Below are 19,319 nucleotides of genomic sequence, written 5' to 3'. Positions count from 1 at the left end.
GGCACTCACGGCCACAAAACAGAGGATTGCCGATAATTGAGAGAGGAAGTAGCATGGTTATTCAACAACGGACATCCCTAGGAGTTCCTGAGCGATAGAGCCAAAAACCATTTCTGGAATAGAGATTCTAGTAAGCAGATAGAGCAGGAGGAGCCTCAGCACGTCATTAACATGATCATCGGTAGGGTCGACATTCTCCAGGGGTCGATGTTAAAGCGCACCAAAGTATCTATCACGAGGGGAAAATGGACTCAAGATTACGTACCAGAAGGAACCTTGTCTTTCAACGACGAAGACGCTGAAGGCATCGTGCAGCCCCATAACGATGCACTAGTAATATCTGTACTTATAAATAAATCTCCAGTTAAGCGTGTGTTAATTATCCAGGTAGCTCAGCCAATATCTTTAGATCGAGGATCGTGGAACAACTAGGTCTACAAGATGAAATCGTGCTTGCAGTCAAAGTTCTGAACGGATTCAACATTGCATGTGAGACCACTAAAGGGAAATAACATTACCGGTGAGCACCGCCGAAACCATCCAGAAAATAAAGTTCTACATGATCGAAGGAGACATGAGGTACAATGCTTTGCTCGGGAGACCGTGGATTCACAACATGAGGGCAGTACCCTCGACGTTGCACCAGGTACTGAAATACCCGACACCGGTATGGATTAAAATAGTTTATGGAGAACAACTAGCCGCAAGGAGATGTTCGTGGTCAATGAGGTTATCCCGCTATCCGTACTTTCGACATAGAAGGGTCTAAGTCCGGTGGACAAAGAGGAAATCAAATAGAAATTACCGACACCAGCCTCGATCGAACCAGAGAAGTAGGGGATGAGTTAGGACAACAACTACAGATTTCCCAGGTCTTTCATAGTCCCTGATGATTCTGATGCCACTAAATCAACAGTCGAATAACTAGAACAAGTCATATTGATCGAGCACATGCCCGATCGCAAGGTATACCTGGGCACGGGGTTAAGTCTTGAGCTCAGGGAAAAACTCATTTAATTCCTTATAGCTAACATAGATTGTTTCGCTTGGTCCCACCTTGATATGACAGGGATTCCGCCAGAGCTAACTACTCACAAGCTGAGCCTAGATCCGAAGTTCCACCCGGTCAAGCAGAAAAGGAAGCCTCAGTCTGAAGTCAAGCATGCATTCATCAAGGACGAGGTATGTAAACTCCTTAAAATAGGGTCTATCCGGGAGGTTAAGTACCCTGATTGGTTAGCAAACATAGTACTAGTCCCTAAAAAGGGGAATAAATTAAGAATGTGTGTAGACTATAAAGACTTAAACGAGGCATGCCCCTAAGACTCTTTCCCTCTTCCAAACATTGGTCGCATGATCGATGCAACGGCCGGTCACGAGATCCTCAGTTTTCTCGATGCCTATTCCGGGTAAAACCAAATTCGTATGGACCCGGACGACCAGGAAAAAAATGTCCATCATCACTAAATACGATACCTACTGCTATAACTTAATGCCGTTCGGACTAAAAAATATTGGTGCCACTTACCAACGCCTAGTAAATCGGATGTTCGAAGAGCAAATAGGAAAATCAATGGAGGTTTACATTGATGATATATTGGTTAAGTCCCTGCGAGCAGAGGACCATTTGAAACATTTGGAGGAAACCTTCAATATATTGAAGAAATACAACATGAAGCTGAACCCGGAGAAATTCGCATTCGGAATCGGGTCCGGGAAATTCCTCGGATTCATGGTGTCCAACCAGGGAATCGAGATTAATCCAGATAAAATTAAGGCCATCGATGACATCACCATTGTGGATAATGTCAAGGCCGTTAAAAGGTTAACCGGGCGCATAGCCGCTTTGGGTCGATTCATCTCGAGGTCCTCCAACAAGAGCTACCGGTTCTTCTCACTCTTGAAGCAGAAGAATAACTTCTCATGGACCCCGCAGTGCCAACACGCCTTGGAGGGACTCAAGAGGCACCTCTCGAGCCCACCTTTGCTTCATACTCCGAAGGCAGATGAACAGTTGTACCTAGGGGTGTACAAAGAAAATCGATAAATCGCACCAAACCGATAATCCGAGTCAAATCGAAAAAACCTCGATGTGGTTTGGTATTGAAAAATAAAACCCGACCATAATTAGTTTGGTTTTAACTAAAAAAAAGTCAAACCAAAACCAAACCAACCCGATAGTACATATATATAATTTTTAAAAATATTTTAAACATATAAATATTTCTTGTAATGTTATTTATAAATATTTCTTAAACTTTTTTACAGTTTTATCTTTTAACGTATTATTTCAAGTTTAGATTTAACATTCTTGTATGGTAAATAAATTTTATAGCCCATAAATGTAGTAACTCTGACAAAGTTCAAATCGATATTAATGCTAACAAAAGAAATTCAATTCAATACTAGGAATGACGATAGTGTTGGATAATTATTTTAGTTTTACATTGGTTTATAATGAAAATGCATAACTTCGTTTATCGTTTTCTTTAGTGCTTAGTTATATAATTAATATTAGTACTTATTAGCTATACTTATTTTAGCATGACCTATATAGTATTTTTAGATTATGGTAATTTTCATTATGAGCTTATTAATTAGCAATATTTGTTTTATGTAATTTTATTATTTTATCTTTGTTATTGAATAGTTTAGTATAATGCTATGACTTATCTCATATTATTGTGTTAATTTATTAGAAAGCACATTATATAGTTGTATTTACTAGGATTTAAGAAATATTTGGAGTACAAGTTACATATTTTATGTTATGAAGACTTTACCGGGAAAAAACTCGAAAACCCAAAAAAATTCGAAAAATCCGAGAAAAATCGAGATTGAAAAACCATACTTTGTTGGTTTGGTTTGGTTTATAAATTTAAAAACCTGACACCATTGATTTGGTTTGATAATTGAAAAATCTGAACCAACCCGACCTATGTACACCCCTAGTTGTACCTGTACTTAGCGGTATCCGAAGTAGCGGTAAGTGGAGTCATGGTCCGGGAAGAGGAAGGTATGCAATTTCCTATGTATTATGTTAGCCGGACTCTAGGCGAAGCCGAAACTAGGTATCCTCACCTAGAAACATTGGCACTCTCTTTGCTAAGCGCCTCTAGGAAGCTAAAAACATATTTTCACTGCCATCACATATGTGTTGTGACTACTTACCCATTGAGAAACATAATGCATAAACCCGAGCTCTCGGGACAATTGGCCAAATGGGACGTCGAGATTAGCGTGTACGATATCGAATATCGACCCCGAACTTTCATCAAATCTCAAATTTTGGCAGACTTCGTGGTCGACTTCACGTCGGCCCTAATTCCTGAGGTCGAGAAGGAGTTGTTGTTGAATTCCAGGACCTCTTCTGGAATCTGGACCCTCTTTACGGACGGTGCCTCGAACGCAAAGGGGTCCGGGCTTGGCATCGTGTTGAAGCCATCAACGGGTAATGTAGTTAGGCAATCTATTATAACTGTAAAATTGACTAACAACGAGGCCGAGTATGAGGCCATGATTGCAGGTCTTAAACTGGCTAAAAGCCTGGAGGGCGAGGTGATCGAAGCTAAGTGCGATTCCCTTCTCGTAGTGAACCAAGTCAATGGAACGTTCGAAGTCAAAGAGGAACGGATGCGAAGATACCTGGATAAGATACAAGTGACGTTACATCAATTGAGGGAATGGACTTTACAACATGTGCCTCAGGATCAAAACAGCGAGGCCGAAGCTCTTGCAAACATGGGTTCGTCAGTCGATGACGATGAATTCAACTCAGAGACGGTCGTACAACTCATGAATTTGGTAGTGGAGGAAGGCCATGCCGAGATAAACTCTACAAGCTTATTGTGAGACTGAAGAAACAAATACATAGATTACCTGAAGACCGGAAAACTTCCATCGGATCCTAAAGAATCAAGAACTCTGCGTACGAAAGCAGCCCGGTTCAACTTGTCCGAAGATGGTACCCTATTCAGAAGAACATTTGATGGCCCACTCGCCATATGTCTAGGACCGGGGAACACCGAGTATGTTTTGAGGGAAGTCAACGAGGGCACCTACGGGAATCACTCTGGCACCGAGTCATTGGTTCAGAAGATAATCAGAGCCGGTTACTACTGGATCGACATGGAAAAAAATGCAAAGGAGTTCGTGCAAAAATGCGACGGATGTCAAAGGCATGCTCTGATGATCTATCAGCCCGGGGAACTATTGCATTCGGTCTTGTCACCCTCGCCGTTCATGAAATGGGGAATAGACATCATTGTTCCCCTGCCCTGGGCACCCGAGAAGGCTCAATTTATCTTATTTATAACTAATTATTTTTTCAAGTGGGTGGAAGCCCAGGAATTTGAGAAAGTCAGGAAGAAGGAAGTTATTGATTTCATATGGAACAACATAATATCCGATTCGGAATGTCGGGCAAGATCGTGTGCAACAATGGGAAGCAGTTCATCGGCAGCAAAGTGAGCAAGCTTTTCGAGGACCATAAGATCAAAAGGATCCTATCATCGCCCCATCACTCTAGTGGAAACAGCCAAGCAGAGTCAACGAATAAAACCATACTCCAAAACCTTAAAACGATGTTGAGCGACGCCAAAGGAAATTGGAAGGAAATCTTGCCCGAAGTCCTATGGGCATATCGTACGACCTCAAAATCCAGTACCGGGGCCACTCTGTTCTCGTTGGTCTACAGTGCTGAAGCTCTTATACCGGTCGAAGTAGGAGAACCGAGTCCCAGGTTCCGATATGCGATTGAAGAATCAAACGACGAGGTCATGAGTACGAACCTATAACTGTTAGGTGAAAGGCGAAAGGCCGCCCTCATCTGGTTGGCCGCCCAAAAACAACGGATCGAAAGATATTACAATCGGAGAGCCAACCTTCGACACTTCAATATCGGGGACTTGGTGTTAAGAAAGGTGACACTGAGCACCCGGAACCCGAATGAAGGGAAGTTGTGATCGAATTGGGAAGGTACATATCGAATTTTGGAGATCACCGGCAAAGGATCGTACAAACTCGAAACGGTAAACGGTGAGCGGCTACCAAATAACTGGAACATAACCCACTTAAAATAATATTACTGCTAAGGTATGGCCCCATTCATTACCTTTCTTTAAATATATTATGCTTGGGACTAACACTTGCAGGTAACAACCAAGGAATGATGCAATTGTTAGGCCTTAGAGCACGCGTTTCACTCTTTTTTTCTTGAACCGGTTTTGTCCCAAATGGGTTTTCCGACAAGGTGTGTAATGAGGAACTAATGGATCGTTCTAACTTAGAATTGAAGACCGTCTATGAACCGGAGTCAAGGTTCACATCAACAGTATCTGATCCCTCTCTAAGAACGGCCTCGAATAACTGGGGCCATCACCATCAAGTAATGATTTTAGCAAGGAAGGAAACTCCATGCTCAGACAAGTCTGGGCTTGGTGGATAGGATTTGTTGTTAGGTCCAAACGGTCAAATGAACCGTGCCCACATAGACCACTTAAGCCATAACATGAAGCCTGTACACATTTACAATCTTGTACATTGAACAGAAATAAAATAAAGTTTCTACCTTGCAGATACATATTTTGTCTCTTAAAAAATATTACTGTATTTTGTTCCTTAAAGACATCGGGCCCAAGGGCCACCTCTGTCTGAATCCAAGAGATCACCCCCGCTCGGGCATTGCTGTCATGGACAAGCCCGGACAGCTCAGGCAACGAAGCCCGGAGGCACAAAACCTATTAGGCAATGCCCGAACTTCAGAGGCTACGGTCATCCCCATTCGGGGACTGTTATCCTGGGCGAGCTCGGATGACTCGGGGTAATAATTCCATTGGGAAACACCCGAACTTAAGAGGCTACGACCATCTTAGAACGGATCAGAGACGTTCGAGATCCGTAACCAAAACATAAGGCCTTCAAAATTTTTAAACCGGTTCAAAGGCTACCTTCGGCAAAATCATAATCTAAAAATTCTAAGTAACCAAGCCCCCACGAGTCTTAAACAAAAACGACTATTGTTCGAACCTCCAAACAAGACCTAATTATTACATGCTAAGGCATTCAAAATCTCTGCGATCGTAAAGAAAGAAGCAAAAAGAACAAGCTTGAAATTTGTCGAAGGGAAAAGCCTTGTATATATATACATAAATTTTTACAAAGGCCAAACGGCCTCAACAAAATACAAAAGTACAAAAGAAAAGAAAAATCTACAAGGCACCTAAGAAGCCCAATCTTCACGGGAGCCCGCCTTGTCACCGGAACCATCGGGATCTTCCCCATCCTCGAATACGTCCGAACCCTCGGAATCATCCTCTTCCTCGGAGTACGCCAACTTCTTGGCCTCGGCCTCGAGCCTCTTTACATTATCAATCTCGGCCGATAAATCGAATCCCCAGGCATGAACTTCCTCGAGAGCCTCCCTCCGAGATTTCCACCTCACATATTTTGACGATGGCCTTCAGGCGTTCCTGAGCTGCCTCATCATCAACTTTATACTTGGCCACCATCTCTTCAGCGTAGACCCTGGTTATTTTCGCCGCTATCTTGGCCACTTCAAGCTTCTTGGTAAGGGTATCCCGTGCGGCGACGGTTGAGCCCAGCTAAGACTGGAGGTTTCTATTTTTTGGGGCCGGGTTTCGTCTTTCTCCTTCATCGATAAAAGTTGGGCCTCTGCCGAGACCAGCTGCTCCCGGGCGTTCTCCTTTTTTGAAGCCAGTCGGTCCATCTTGCCCTTACACTCCTCGGCCATGGCCTTGACTTCATCCATCTCAGCCTGGAGCTGATCGACCTGATCAACCTTCTGCTAGACCTGTGGATTCTGACCGTTAGACACCGTGCCTAGCTCATCATCACTAACTTCAAAGATTTTAACCTGTTCCAACAGGTCGGTGTGCTCCTTCTGAGCTGCGTCCAACTCGACTTGGAGGCTCTTGACTTCTCCTTCACATTGCTTGCTGAGAAGCTTATACACGCCTCTCTTCTCAGCAAACTCTTTAACTTTGGCCTCGAGTTGACTCAGCTCATCTCGGTACCGTAGGAAGGTCTCGTGGTGGAGCATCGAGGCCTACGAATACGAGAAAAGATATTAGAATTATCAAAAATTAGTTCAAATATTAGAAGAGATATTAGAATCATGGAGGACTATCGATAATTATCTGGTTCAGCGCATGTTATGCTTCATTGAACAGGCATGGCGTGTCTACCTCTTTTATTTTGGCCTGGTCTTCTTCGTTACCAGACACCGGAGGTAACTGGCTATCCCTACGGGGGCAGAAAGGATCTGGGCATCCTCGGGAACGATGATAATGACAATCTTCTTCCGACCAGGATCTGTGCTCGGAGCGAGGAACCGATTGGTTAATCTCGGGCTCGAGCTCGACCCGCCAGCAGTCGAAGGTGGACTTTTCTTCGGCACCTCTAAATCACCCAACCCGATAAAATCCTCCGGGACGGATGAGTTTATACCATCAAAAAAGCCTCGGAAGGGATCATCCGCTCCATGGACCTCCTCATGGAATCGCTCCTTCGTCGTCCGGGCTTCATCGAACATTGATTGTGTGAACGAAGGAGAACCCGAAATATCTATAACACAGGGCGGGGCAGGACCGACATCTCGCGAATCCTCGACCCTTACTTCGGCATCAGCCTCGCGAACTTGAGGGGGATTACCTTCAATCGTTTTTCCCTCGACTGCCACCCGTTCCTCGGGGATAGATGGCTCATGGGCCATAAAGATTTCATCCTTCTCGGGCTTGTCTCTGAGCTGGAGGAGTGATTCCGAGTCAAGCACTTGGGAGCTAGAGGTTTCTTTTGGCTTACGAACTAGCCTCTTTTTCGTTTTCTTTGTCTTCGAGCTCGGTGAACTCAAGGACTTTTTTCTTTTCTTCTCCCCTTATTTGGCCCCGGGCTGTCCCGAAATACAAGAATCGGCAGGCAAGTCCTCGTCCCCGACCAGGGGCCTAAGCTCGACGGTCTTAGGCAAACCTGCACAAGAGAAGTAAAGAAAAATAATAAGAACGTAATGAGAAGAAGCCTAACAATAACTATTCGGGAAAGAAATCTTACCATGGGAACGGAACTCCCAACGGCCCTTCGAGAGTTTGCTCCACGAGCGCTCGGAGTAGGGCATCTGTGAGACAATACCTTCAACCCACTCTTTGAGTCGAGGGACAATATTTGGAACTCGAGTGACAGTTGCATCACCACGAATACCAATGAGAAAAAAAAAAGATGAACACGAAATCAGCATTCGAGGGAATGTTTTACTTACGTGATATACATTCCACTTCTTAGGGAATGGTCTGAATTCGGCCAGGATCAAATTCGAGGACCTCACCCGGACAAAACGACCCTGCCAGCCTCTATCCCAGTCCTCGTCGATGGTCAAAAATAGGGTTTTGCTGGCCCAGTGTACAAGCTTTATCAGTCCTCCCGGAAGAATCGGGGACTGTAAAAACATAGCAGATAATCGATGGTGAAGATGCACGAAATTTTATTCACAAAAAATCGGAGGAGGATCACGATCCTCCACAATGAAGGGTGAATTTGGCCGAGGCATGCGTTATACCTCTTGCAGAAGTCCAAGATGACCGGATCCACTGGGCCTAATATAAAAGGATAAATTTAAATACTCAGATATTCCTCGACATGGGTGGTAATGGCTTCTTCGGAGTCGGGGACCACGATGTCTTTATCGGCCCAATTGCAGTCTTTTCGGACCGTGGGGAGATCCTCTTCGGTGATTGAGCAAATGTATCTCGAGGCATCCTCACGCCGACCTTGTACTTAATAAGGCTTCTCGACCTTGAAGTCGTTAGCGATCGAACAACCTCCGGGAATGAACATCTTCATGGGAGGTTCAGGAGCTGGTTCATCGATAGCCACGTTAGCAACAGGTCTCTCGAGGTCGACCACATCAGAAGTAGTTTCGACAATCGTTTGGGAAGTAGAAACGACCTTTTGGGGAATAGATTTTGAGATTTTTGCCATTGTTATAGGGGAAATCTTGAAAGAGATAGAGAAAGTTTGAAAGCTGGAAGCTAAGATGTGTTGGCTAGAATGGATGATGAGTAAAAATTTCAAAGGAATCTCGAACAACCGAGGTAAAAATGCTAGAACGTGAAAAAGAGTAGTAAAATCCTGAAGGTGGGAGGGTAGACGGTTCAATGTAAAGTAAAAAGTGAATGAAAGAGGGGTTATTTATAATGGTTTCGCGACGCTTCACCTCCAGGGACAGCCGACTAACGGCTGACGTGCATTTCATGCCACTATGACATGACTGACGAGGCGTTTCGGGCTTTTTGTCGTTTATGACACGATGTATTGGAGAAGGAATCGAGATGCTCATGTCATTTTTCGTCATCTCGCTTTCCGAAAAATGAGGGGACTATCTGTATACGGGTAAAAATCGGGCTCATGATACACTACGGCCTCCATTAGGGCAAAATGGGCTCAAAGATGATCGCGAAGGATCGGGATCGAAGTAAAGGTCTCATCGAGTTAGAATCCGGAGTACGTTGTGTGCCTTCGAAAATATCGAGGTCATGAGTCGAGATCGATCCAAAGCAATATACTACTATTTTCACTGTTATTGTAAGCTTTTTCTCTCGTTTATCAAAGTTGTCCACGGTGAGCCCGGATCAAGGGTGAATGCTTCACTGAGGCTCGAATCATCCTACTCGCGTGGTTTGAATTTATTGTATCTTTACTTGTCCATTCTAACTCAATTTATCATTTTATATCAAATTAATCAGCATATCCTCAAAACCACTTACAAATTTAATTGTTTTCCGATTTTGAGGATAAACAATACCTAATACAAAACAATGAAATACTATGATCCGCTAAGATTATTTGCTCAACAGTTCAAATAAATGGAAAACTTTATATATCCATTTTCCAAGGGGAAAATCACAAGCAGATGCAGTTCGACGTGCTTTCAATAGCCTGTTTGGCCAAGCTACAAAAATCAATTTATTTTGAGAAGTGTTTTTTCTTAAAAGTACTTTTAGTGAGAAGCAGTTTGTGTTTGGCTAATTAATTTGAGAATTACTTCTGAACAACAATTAGCGTTTGACCAAGCTTTAAAAAATTACTTCTAAATGTATTTTTCTCAAAAAAGATTTTCAAAAATGTGCTTTTAGAGAGAAGCTACTTTTTTTTACTTCTCCAAAAATACTTCTACTTCTCTTCAAAAATACTTTTTTCCTATTAAAAGCTTGACCAAATACCTTAATTTAAAAAAAATTACTTTTGCCTCAAAAGAAAAATCACTTTTGACAAAAAAAAAAATTCTTTTGCCTCAAAAAAGCTTGGCCCAGTCATAGCGAAAGCCTCGAGGACCAACTATTTCTCTTGTCAATCGTTTTCTTACGAGGGTCACTGAACTTTCATTTTATTTTTTTTAATTTCAACTCGTGAGCGACTTATTATTTACTTCAGTTGATAATGTTTAACTTCTAAACACACAACAAGGTAAACATTTGTATGCTTTCTAGTTTTTGAATTATTGTTTTATTTGACAAAAATATTTTTAACTCACTAATTGCTGAACAAAATTATGTGATGGTGATAGGTGTACTAATTAGCTCGATGAGCAGAGTTTAACTGGCTCTAAGTAGCTGTGGAATAGTCGAGATTGCCACCTGTGGAACATTCCCATTCTATTATTCGTTATAATAAAATTACCACAGTAATAAAATCGTGCCATTGTTGATGAGCTTGAGGACATGTTGGATTGCAATAAATACAATAAAAAATAAGACAATGATGCTTGCCTTTTGGTCGGTTACAACATTATCATTTCAAATCTTGTTTTGCCTAGGATTTCCCAATTACCTATTGTGAAATTCCAGAGGGTAACAAAAAAGCTAAAATCCACCTTGAATATATTCAAAGAACATCACTGCATTCTCTTAAAATCAGAACATTACAGAAATCCGATTAATATTTAAAAAACAAAAATCAAAACCGTTACTGAAAGTAACATTCATGATCGAGGGAAAAAAATCCGGTTCGAGCAGCTTGTTGAGCGGTTCAATTAAGCACCGGGAGCTGCATCTTTCACTTTACTATGAAGATATCCACCGTATTCTCTAGCGTAATCTTTCACATGGCTAGCCGTATCAGCAATCCGGCTTCTCGCGTAATCAACCCGGTCTGAACCGGGCGGGTGGAATCCCCTGAAATACCTATACAGCCAAGAGAGAGACGCCAAACTTGCGACCCCAAATCCACAGACAGATAAGAATCCAGCAATGGCTATGAATAGAACAGTACCAACAGGGACCCAGATGGGGCTAGAGATAAGGACCAAAGGTGTGAAGAAAATAAGACCCAGAATAATAGCCGTAAGAGTTAAGCCAGTGAGAAGGAGCAAGATTGCCCCGGAGATAATAAGGGTCAAGAATCCGACAAGTTGGGTTGAATTTGGGACATTTTCTTGTAATTTTCGGAGAAATGATGGGGTTGTTATGTTGCTGTTGAAACCTGTGGATCTGGTTTGTGGACGGCCGTAGCTGGGTTGTTGTTCAGCCATTGTTAAGAGGAGAAGAAATCGACCGTACTGTTTGTCTGAAGGGAAAAATGGGAGAGTTTCTTTAAGAGGAAATAGAAGAAGTTTAAGAAGAGGATTAATGGAGAAAAGGATGGGGGTGATGTGACACGTGTGAGGAGGTTGGAGGTTTGAGTTTTTGAGGGGAACATGCAAGAGCACACGTGGGGAGGAGGGAACACTCCTAGATATGCTTTCGGAAATTGGGAGACCTTTTCTCATTTGGAACGTTTAACGGCTGATATTCTCAAGTTTTAACCAGATGTATTCCTTAGAATTTGATTCATAGAAATATATTTAAGAAAAGTATCACAAAATAAATCAAAATAGTATGTTTAGAATTGAATGGCCAAACAAAGGTAAGAGTAATCAAGTAACATGTTTAGATTTGAATGGCCAAACAAAACTAGGGGAAGTAACTGCTTAGATTAAACTACTTCGCAAGGATAAAATAATTTCAAGAAGCCAAAGATCAATTCCAATGTCTATAAAAGAATCATTAGCAGAAAGATGCGAGTAATAAATATTATGAGAGCTGTAGGGAGAGAGACGTGCTTGTTTAGTCTGCCACATCCACATGATTGCAAGTTTTGGCATCTAATGGTATGACCTAATGATCAATTAAGGAGGTTCGAAATCGTAGATGTCAGGTTTAAATTTTAGTAGGCAGAAAAGATTATGTGATTTTCGTACCATTGTTCAAATTTTGGTGGATAGAGTTATCGATACCTCTATTGAATGAAGGTAGGAAATAACTGTTAGAATTAATTGAGATGCGTACAAATTAGTCGGACAACAAAAGTTTAAAAATAAAATAAAAGAAAAGATAATGATTGCAAGTTTTATGAAGGAACGATGATCTCACTCAGAAAACTGCTAATGAGCATGTCCTTTACCATGTTTCTCGGTACCTCTGATTCAGTGACATTTGCATTCTTTTGGCTCGACTAAGTAGAGTTTTCAACCTTGTCCTTCTTTTAAGCATTCAAAACAGAGAAGGTGAAAGGAAGCGAAAATGAAGTTAAAAGAGCATACAACAAGTTTATGCATTTTATAAAAGAAAGCAAACCTCTAACGGAAGCCTTATGCTTTTTGGCATAGCTGATACATAAAAGACAATGGTAGATGGATCACCTTATCCCCCCTTAATGCTTTTAATTTGATAACTAAAAGACATTGTTAAAAAAGATAGAAATATTATCATCGCATAAGGATCAAAATTGTATCACTAAAAGTGGCAATTTGTTGATGCATACACACATATTACAGTACAAAGTCTCTCATGGGAGTGTTCAGGCTGGAGTTCTTGAGATCATTGTGTGATGGTTTGGTGCTTTTCTTTTTTAACTGGTTTCCTGTGCAGCATGTTTACATCTTTGTATCAGATTTCTGCATCTTGAGCGACACACCATCGCTGGTTAAAAGATAAAATATACATAAAGACAAGTTCATGCTCCAGTTTGCACATTGAAACTAAAGTAGCTGCTAATTCAACCTATCAGTTAGCAAAATTTGATAACCACTACATTGTACTTGAAGAAAAAAATGTTATGTTGAAACATAGGCAGTACAATTCCTAAGAACATGAATTCATTGTCTTGGGTTAGGCTTCTCCCTATTCAAATCTGTACACTAACAAATGATAGATCTACATATTACAGAGAACACAAGTTTGGCCTCTGATTGAAAGTTTATCAGCCATTCTATGGCCTCAATTTGGTCCTTCAGTTTCATCAATTTAAAACCTATCATGATTTCTGTTTCTTGTCGGAACATGTTGTAGTATTTTCAGCTGCTGTAGCGGTTGCCAATTCCATTAACCTCTCATAATCAACTTCAGTTGATTTATACTTCAACTTAAATCCGCCTAGCAACCATGACTTTACACAATGCGAAGCTTGGGTGCTCTCATAGGGTGTTGAGAACCTCTGCTTATCTATCTCATCACCTTTGCTACAGAATAGATCTTCAGGCGCCAATGCAGTTGGCTGTACAGCCAGAAAGTCCCGAGCCATCATCGATAGACGTGGGTAGCGCGTGTTGTTCACCTTCCACCATTCCAAGACATTTGTTGCTATTGGAGCGGGAGGCTCTGATAAATATTGGGTGAGCTCATCTGTGGCAGAGGACATACTTGACCTACGTTTCTTACGGGCAATTTCCTCTGCAAACGAAACACTCCCTCCATCTTCTAGCTCCTGTGCAGCGTAAGAACTGGTGATAGCAGAAAATTGGCTGCTGGAATAATTTCTTATGAAATAGCTTCTGGCTTCTTCCAAGTAATTTTCGGAGTTGAGATTTTCAGGAAGGAGCTCAACCTTTATTCTTGGATCAAGTATTGCAGTCATATATGTGAAGAGACTGCAAACCTGGTCGTTATAGCTTCGGACTTTTGTAGCCATTTCTTCAGCAGCACTCTTGAGCCAGTCAGGGCTGTGTCGAGAGTCTCTACAAGCAGCGATCATTTCAGAAATATGATCCATGAAGAAAAGAACCAAACCAACTGTTAGTACTTTGTTTGTGCATATGTCATTGATGGTTTTATAAAACGGTTCCAAATATACATGCATTATATTCACAGCATTCTTCTCCGCGGTGCTCAGGAGCATACTGCCTAGTTCATCATACTTCCGGACAATAGCTTCCATTGATTTACTTGCCTGCATGGCAAAATATAATTAAAGTCAATATTGATTCGTAGACTAAATGTAAAAGCAGAATCTATTTTTTGAAACTAAAAAAGAAATTTAAAAGCAGAATCTATTTTTCAAATCCCAGTTCTTGTCTTTCCTCCTTAAGATGGCCCTGGTAAATAACAAAATGATCAACAGGAACCCTAGGTTAAATACTCAAGAACCATGTTTGCTTTTATCTATTAGTAAGAAACCAACCCATAACTCAACAATGTTGGCATATCTATGTGTCTTATGTACAATTTAGTAACTAGCAGACATCCAATTGTAAATTGGATGTTAGTGAATGCTATTATTTTGGTTTTTTGGTATAAATAATTAAACAACGTGTAGAAGTTTTTTTGAATACGTTTTGCATTTTGAGAGCAAAATATTTTGAACTATTTGACTTTCATAATTATCAAAGTTCCTTTTCTTCTTTTTAATAGGTTTTGCATGTGGCTCATTATTTCTCTCCTAAGAGTTTAATGGAGGAAACCATAAAGAAGCTCAAAATGTTGCTCTCTTCTTCCTCAGTCAGGTGTAAGAATGATTTCAGTTAAGCATTGAGAACTTATCCAATAAAGACATGTTTAAGTTTTCACGTTAGGTATGCTCAAATTTTTGGGCAACAAATTTAAACATATTGTCTCATTTTCCATAAGATTGAACCCTCATTGTAGTCTTTTCAAGATAGCTTAACTTTTCAGGGTAAACTTTTATAAAACGGGTTATATGCATGTTTTTATATAATATAGGTTAGATGTGTGTATATAGGTTTGGTATAATATAATTTTGATGTATGTTTGTAACTTTTTATCTTGTTCTTAAATATTTACAAAAAGCTGGTAACTTGATATTGAGGAGCATATTTTACAAGAAAGAACAAATTCATGAAATGTCAAGAATCTTGTTCTTGATTATAAATAAGTTATATGTAGGGTGTGTTTGGTATAACGGAAAATGTTTTTCGTGAAAAATATTTTCCAAGAAAATATTTTCTTGGAAAACAAGTAGTAATCTTATTCACTTTCCAGTGTTTGGTACGCAAATTAAGGAAAATAACTTCTCAAGAGTATTCATAAATAATTTAGATACAATAAACATGAAGTCATAAACTTTCGAACCAACAACCTTTCGAACCCACAAATTTCATAAACTTCCGAACCGCTAAACTTTCGAACCCGCGAACTTTATAATTTCTAAACCCGTAAACTTCCAAACACATAAACCTCCGAACTCATAACTTTGGAACTTGTAAAATTTCGAACCTGTAAAACGAAAGATGAAAAAACTAAAACTGAAAATATATATAAAAAATATTTTTTATCCCGGGGTGCAGAAAAACGAAAAAACAGAAATTTGAAAATTACAAATAAAACTTTTTTTTTTGCGGGGTGAGGGTAGAGTGGGGTGGGTGGTGCTGAAAAACGAAAAAACAAAAATTTGAAATTACAAAAAAAATTTGAGGGGTTGTAGAGTGGGTGGTGGGAAAAAAAAACTGAAATTTGAAAAAAAAAAAAAAAACCTTTTTTTGGAGAGAGGGGGTGGGGTTAGGTGGGTGGGTGTGAGGGTGTGGGGTGGGTGAGGATGGGGAAGGTTGAGATTCAGTTTTGGAAAATATTTTCCCTTCTCTTGATAAGGAAAATATTATGAGTTCATAAGGAAAATGTTTTCCAAAACATTTACGCTAACCAAACATGGGAAAATTAGAAAACATTTTCCGTTCATACCAAACACACACGTAATGTTTTTATATTGTTCTTAAGTATTTTCACAAGCAGCTAGTAACTTGAGATTGAAGAGAAAAATTTAACAGTAAAGAAGAATACCTTCCGCGCAATGTCTAACATCTGATAATTGCCACTCCAACGAGGCGAGGCATCAAGAGGGAATTTCCAATTGCCTTCTTGATAAGCATTGCAACATTGGAGAAAATCCTGAGAAATCTCCAAGGATGTATTCATCTTTAAGACAAACTCCCTTATTTTGGAGATTATCGACTTCGTAGATCTTAGTCCATCATTTATGATTGAATTTAGAGTATGAGCAGCGCATGGAAGATAGTAAAAGGAACTCATTTTCTGGTTGTCCATGTCTTCTTTGAGTGTATGGCATGCATGCAATGCAATTGGGCTATTATCATGGGTGCAACAAAGGACTCGGTTGTCAATATTATACAGTTTAAGGACCTTCAGTAGAGCATGAGCAATTTCAGCAGCCCCACAAGGAGAAGATATGTGACAAACATCAAGGAGCATCCTCTGAAAAGACCAATTTTCATCAATCCACTGGCAAGTAATACTCATATAGAGGAGTTGCTCGTAAGATGTCCAGAAATCAAGAGTTATAGAGACCTTGGAAGAAACACGGTCCACTATCACCCTTACATCTTCCTGCATGCTTCTAAAAACTTCACAAAGTATTGTTTGGAACTTGTCCCCCGGCCAAATTTTTATTGTCGGGCTGAGAAATTTAAATGAGTTCAAAAGCCAATGTTCGTCCAATGTAGAAGGAGGAAGAGATGAGAGAATAAGCCACTTGACGAGCAACCAGTTTAAATGATCAAGCTCCAACTGAGGTATTTTGGCTTGAGGTTGAGGTTGAGGTTGAAGTTGAAGCTTCTTGGGAATAGTGACCGGTTGTGGAGCAGGAGTGGCAACATTCACTGTTATATCATATCCTGGATGGCGATTGCTGAGATGTCTTCCCAAGTTGCCTTACAAAAAGGAATAAGAAAGTCTAGGTCTACAGATAATATCCGTATTAAGCATGATATCAGAACTAATTCACCAATATTTGGGTCAATGTTTCCATAATTCCGATTCTATAGATTACATTTGATGTAGTTATAAGTTCAGCACACTTGATTATCACTTCATGACCCAATTCTTTTTTCACCACACTGCTCACTTATTTAGCTGGAAATAAGAGTTTATTGTAAAGCTCACATAAAATTAAGCATTTGTCTCACCTTAGAGAGGCGAAAAGGTTTAGACAAGAGAAATTACCAGTGGCGGTTGCAATTGAATAACTTTGTCCACAAAATTTACATCTCCTAGTTTTCCCATCTGGAGCTGTCTCAAAGTACTTGAGATACACTGATGTCATGGTCTTTTTCCTTGGTTTTGTTATAGGAGTAGCATTCCCTTTCTCTGAAGTTCCAAGTCCCACATCTATACGTTCTACGTTTGGAAGGATTGTACTTGTAGCTTCCACGACGGCAAGGGATTTTGGTTCCATATCTGTTCCAGAGAGAGCGAAAGAGAAAGAGGATCATATAAACACAGTATATGCAATAAGCCAACTGAGGTCAAAGAGCTCTGTTAACAAGTCTTAATCTCAAGTCAATTGGGGTTGGTATATGAATCTTGTATATCCACTGCTCTACTCAGTATTAAGTACAAACAAGGAAGCAAGTTCCTTTCTGTTATTGTATTCAGAATGCTCTAAACAAATGAACATATTTACTATCATAGGAAAGAATATGCATGCAAAATCATACTGGATAAAAGAATACCTTTTAAGGTCTTATAAGCAGTGTTAACACTCCAATCCATCACATTCCCAGCTCGAGTTTTCCCACTCACTGTTCCTGCAAATTTCATACTTTAATAAATTCTTAAAAGAAAATTATAATTTGTATCATAAGAGTAAAGAGTCGTAATGATAAATACCTGGAAATTCATGAGACAGAGTAGAGATATCTATTGGTTCCAAAGCTTCAACTATCTGCAAATGAATTTGGAAAAAACAGAGGTTTAATAAAGATTTGAAGAAAGGGTTGCATGCATTTAGGGTTTAAGAAGAAGAGAGTGAAGAAGCAAATCCGCTTACAAATTAGAGTTAAAATTTGGAAATTTCACTTCTCATATCAGTCTTGAATCCCATTTTGGAAGAACTTTAGAGAGAGAAACAGAAAGAGATAGAGAGAGAAAGGGGGAAAGAGAAGGAAGTAGAAACGGAAGAATGAGTTGCAGAAATGGAGGGAAAGAAAAGAGAGAGGAGTTTAGTTTGAAGTGGAGAAGGGGAAGCTGAGAAGAGAGATCTGAGACTTGTTAATTGTAAGCCGATCCCAGATCCGACTGACTGCTAGAGGAGATGAAGCTTCAGCCTTTACTAGGTAGAGCCGTCACGCCAAACGCTTTCCTCTTTTCCCTTTTCTTTTTCTACTTTTCCAGAAATTATTAGTCTAGTTTTAGTTTAGACTTATAATTCTTTTATTAAATTTTCACTTCTAATCTATATTTATCTATACTATATTAAAAGTACGAAGGCCCTTAACGAAACATCATTTACCTTTTTTTACCCTTTAAAACTAGAGTTCAGACTAAACAAAATAGTCTTTTAATTATTATCCTAATATTTATAAATATTTATTTAATTATCTCCATAATATTTAGGAATAGACATTTAATTGTTTCCCTTATATTTAGGAATAACCATTTAATTATTTTTCTAATATTTAGGGCTTCGAAATTAATTAAAATTTTAAATATTAAATCACTCCTTATTCGAACTATATACAAACTTCTATATCGAAGAATTTAAAATAAAGAAAGATTTTAGCTATATAAATTCTTTCCTTATAAAATTCATTACTTCTAAAACCAAGGATTTAAGCAATAACTCTAAGCTAAATATTAAAAACGATTTGACTTAAATATTCTCTTACCAAATATTAAGTTTGACCCTAGATGTCGTATCAATTTAAAATCTAAGAACTAAAATAAATTAAAAATAAATTTAATTTAAGGAATTTACTTAATGACAAGTAAAAGAAGGGCGGACAATACTTTTAATTAATTAAATTTATGCATTAAATCCTTCACTATTTGAATTGTATATAAATTTTTAATATTACATATATCATACGAGTTCTTTTCTTATTTAAATTATGTAAATTTTTATTTTATAACTCAAATATAATTTTAATTTAATATTTATATAATTATTTTAAATATATTTACTCATTGAGATAGGGTACACGTGCAAAGCACGTACCCTAAGACCTGTACTATATTAAAAGCACGAAGGCCCTTAAAATAGCTTTCACATTGGACAAAATTATAATTTAAATTATTTACCTAATA

The 19,319-nt window shown here is 39.4% G+C and overlaps 2 protein-coding genes across 3 annotated transcripts; both read right to left on the bottom strand.

The window, feature by feature from the left end:
* Window positions 1–10,860: 10,860 nt before the first annotated feature.
* LOC107824536 (oleosin G-like) lies at window positions 10,861–11,696 on the bottom strand. Its single transcript, XM_016651330.2, has one exon. The coding sequence runs from the start codon at window positions 11,537–11,539 to the stop codon at window positions 11,042–11,044; it is 498 nt and encodes a 165-aa protein (XP_016506816.1). The 5' UTR covers window positions 11,540–11,696; the 3' UTR covers window positions 10,861–11,041.
* A 1,360-nt stretch (window positions 11,697–13,056) lies between these two features.
* LOC107824530 (zinc finger BED domain-containing protein RICESLEEPER 2) lies at window positions 13,057–18,394 on the bottom strand. 2 transcript variants are annotated; one of them, XM_016651319.2, is made up of 6 exons: window positions 18,064–18,394; window positions 17,904–17,958; window positions 17,747–17,821; window positions 17,238–17,471; window positions 16,059–16,945; window positions 13,057–14,214 (listed from the first exon to the last, which is right to left on the bottom strand). In XM_016651319.2, the coding sequence occupies exons 3-6, from the start codon at window positions 17,784–17,786 to the stop codon at window positions 13,303–13,305; spliced, it is 2,073 nt and encodes a 690-aa protein (XP_016506805.1). In that variant the 5' UTR covers window positions 17,787–17,821; window positions 17,904–17,958; window positions 18,064–18,394; the 3' UTR covers window positions 13,057–13,302. The 2 variants fall into 2 exon arrangements, with proteins under 2 accessions (XP_016506805.1, XP_016506807.1); XM_016651321.2 differs by having other exon boundaries at window positions 17,747–17,815.
* Window positions 18,395–19,319: the final 925 nt, after the last annotated feature.

The sequence above is a fragment of the Nicotiana tabacum genome, chromosome 4 (assembly GCF_000715075.1).
Source record: "Nicotiana tabacum cultivar K326 chromosome 4, ASM71507v2, whole genome shotgun sequence".
Classification (NCBI taxonomy): Eukaryota; Viridiplantae; Streptophyta; class Magnoliopsida; order Solanales; family Solanaceae; genus Nicotiana; species Nicotiana tabacum.
Note: the sequence above shows the minus strand (reverse complement) of the source record. Positions and strands in the feature narration are given on the sequence as shown.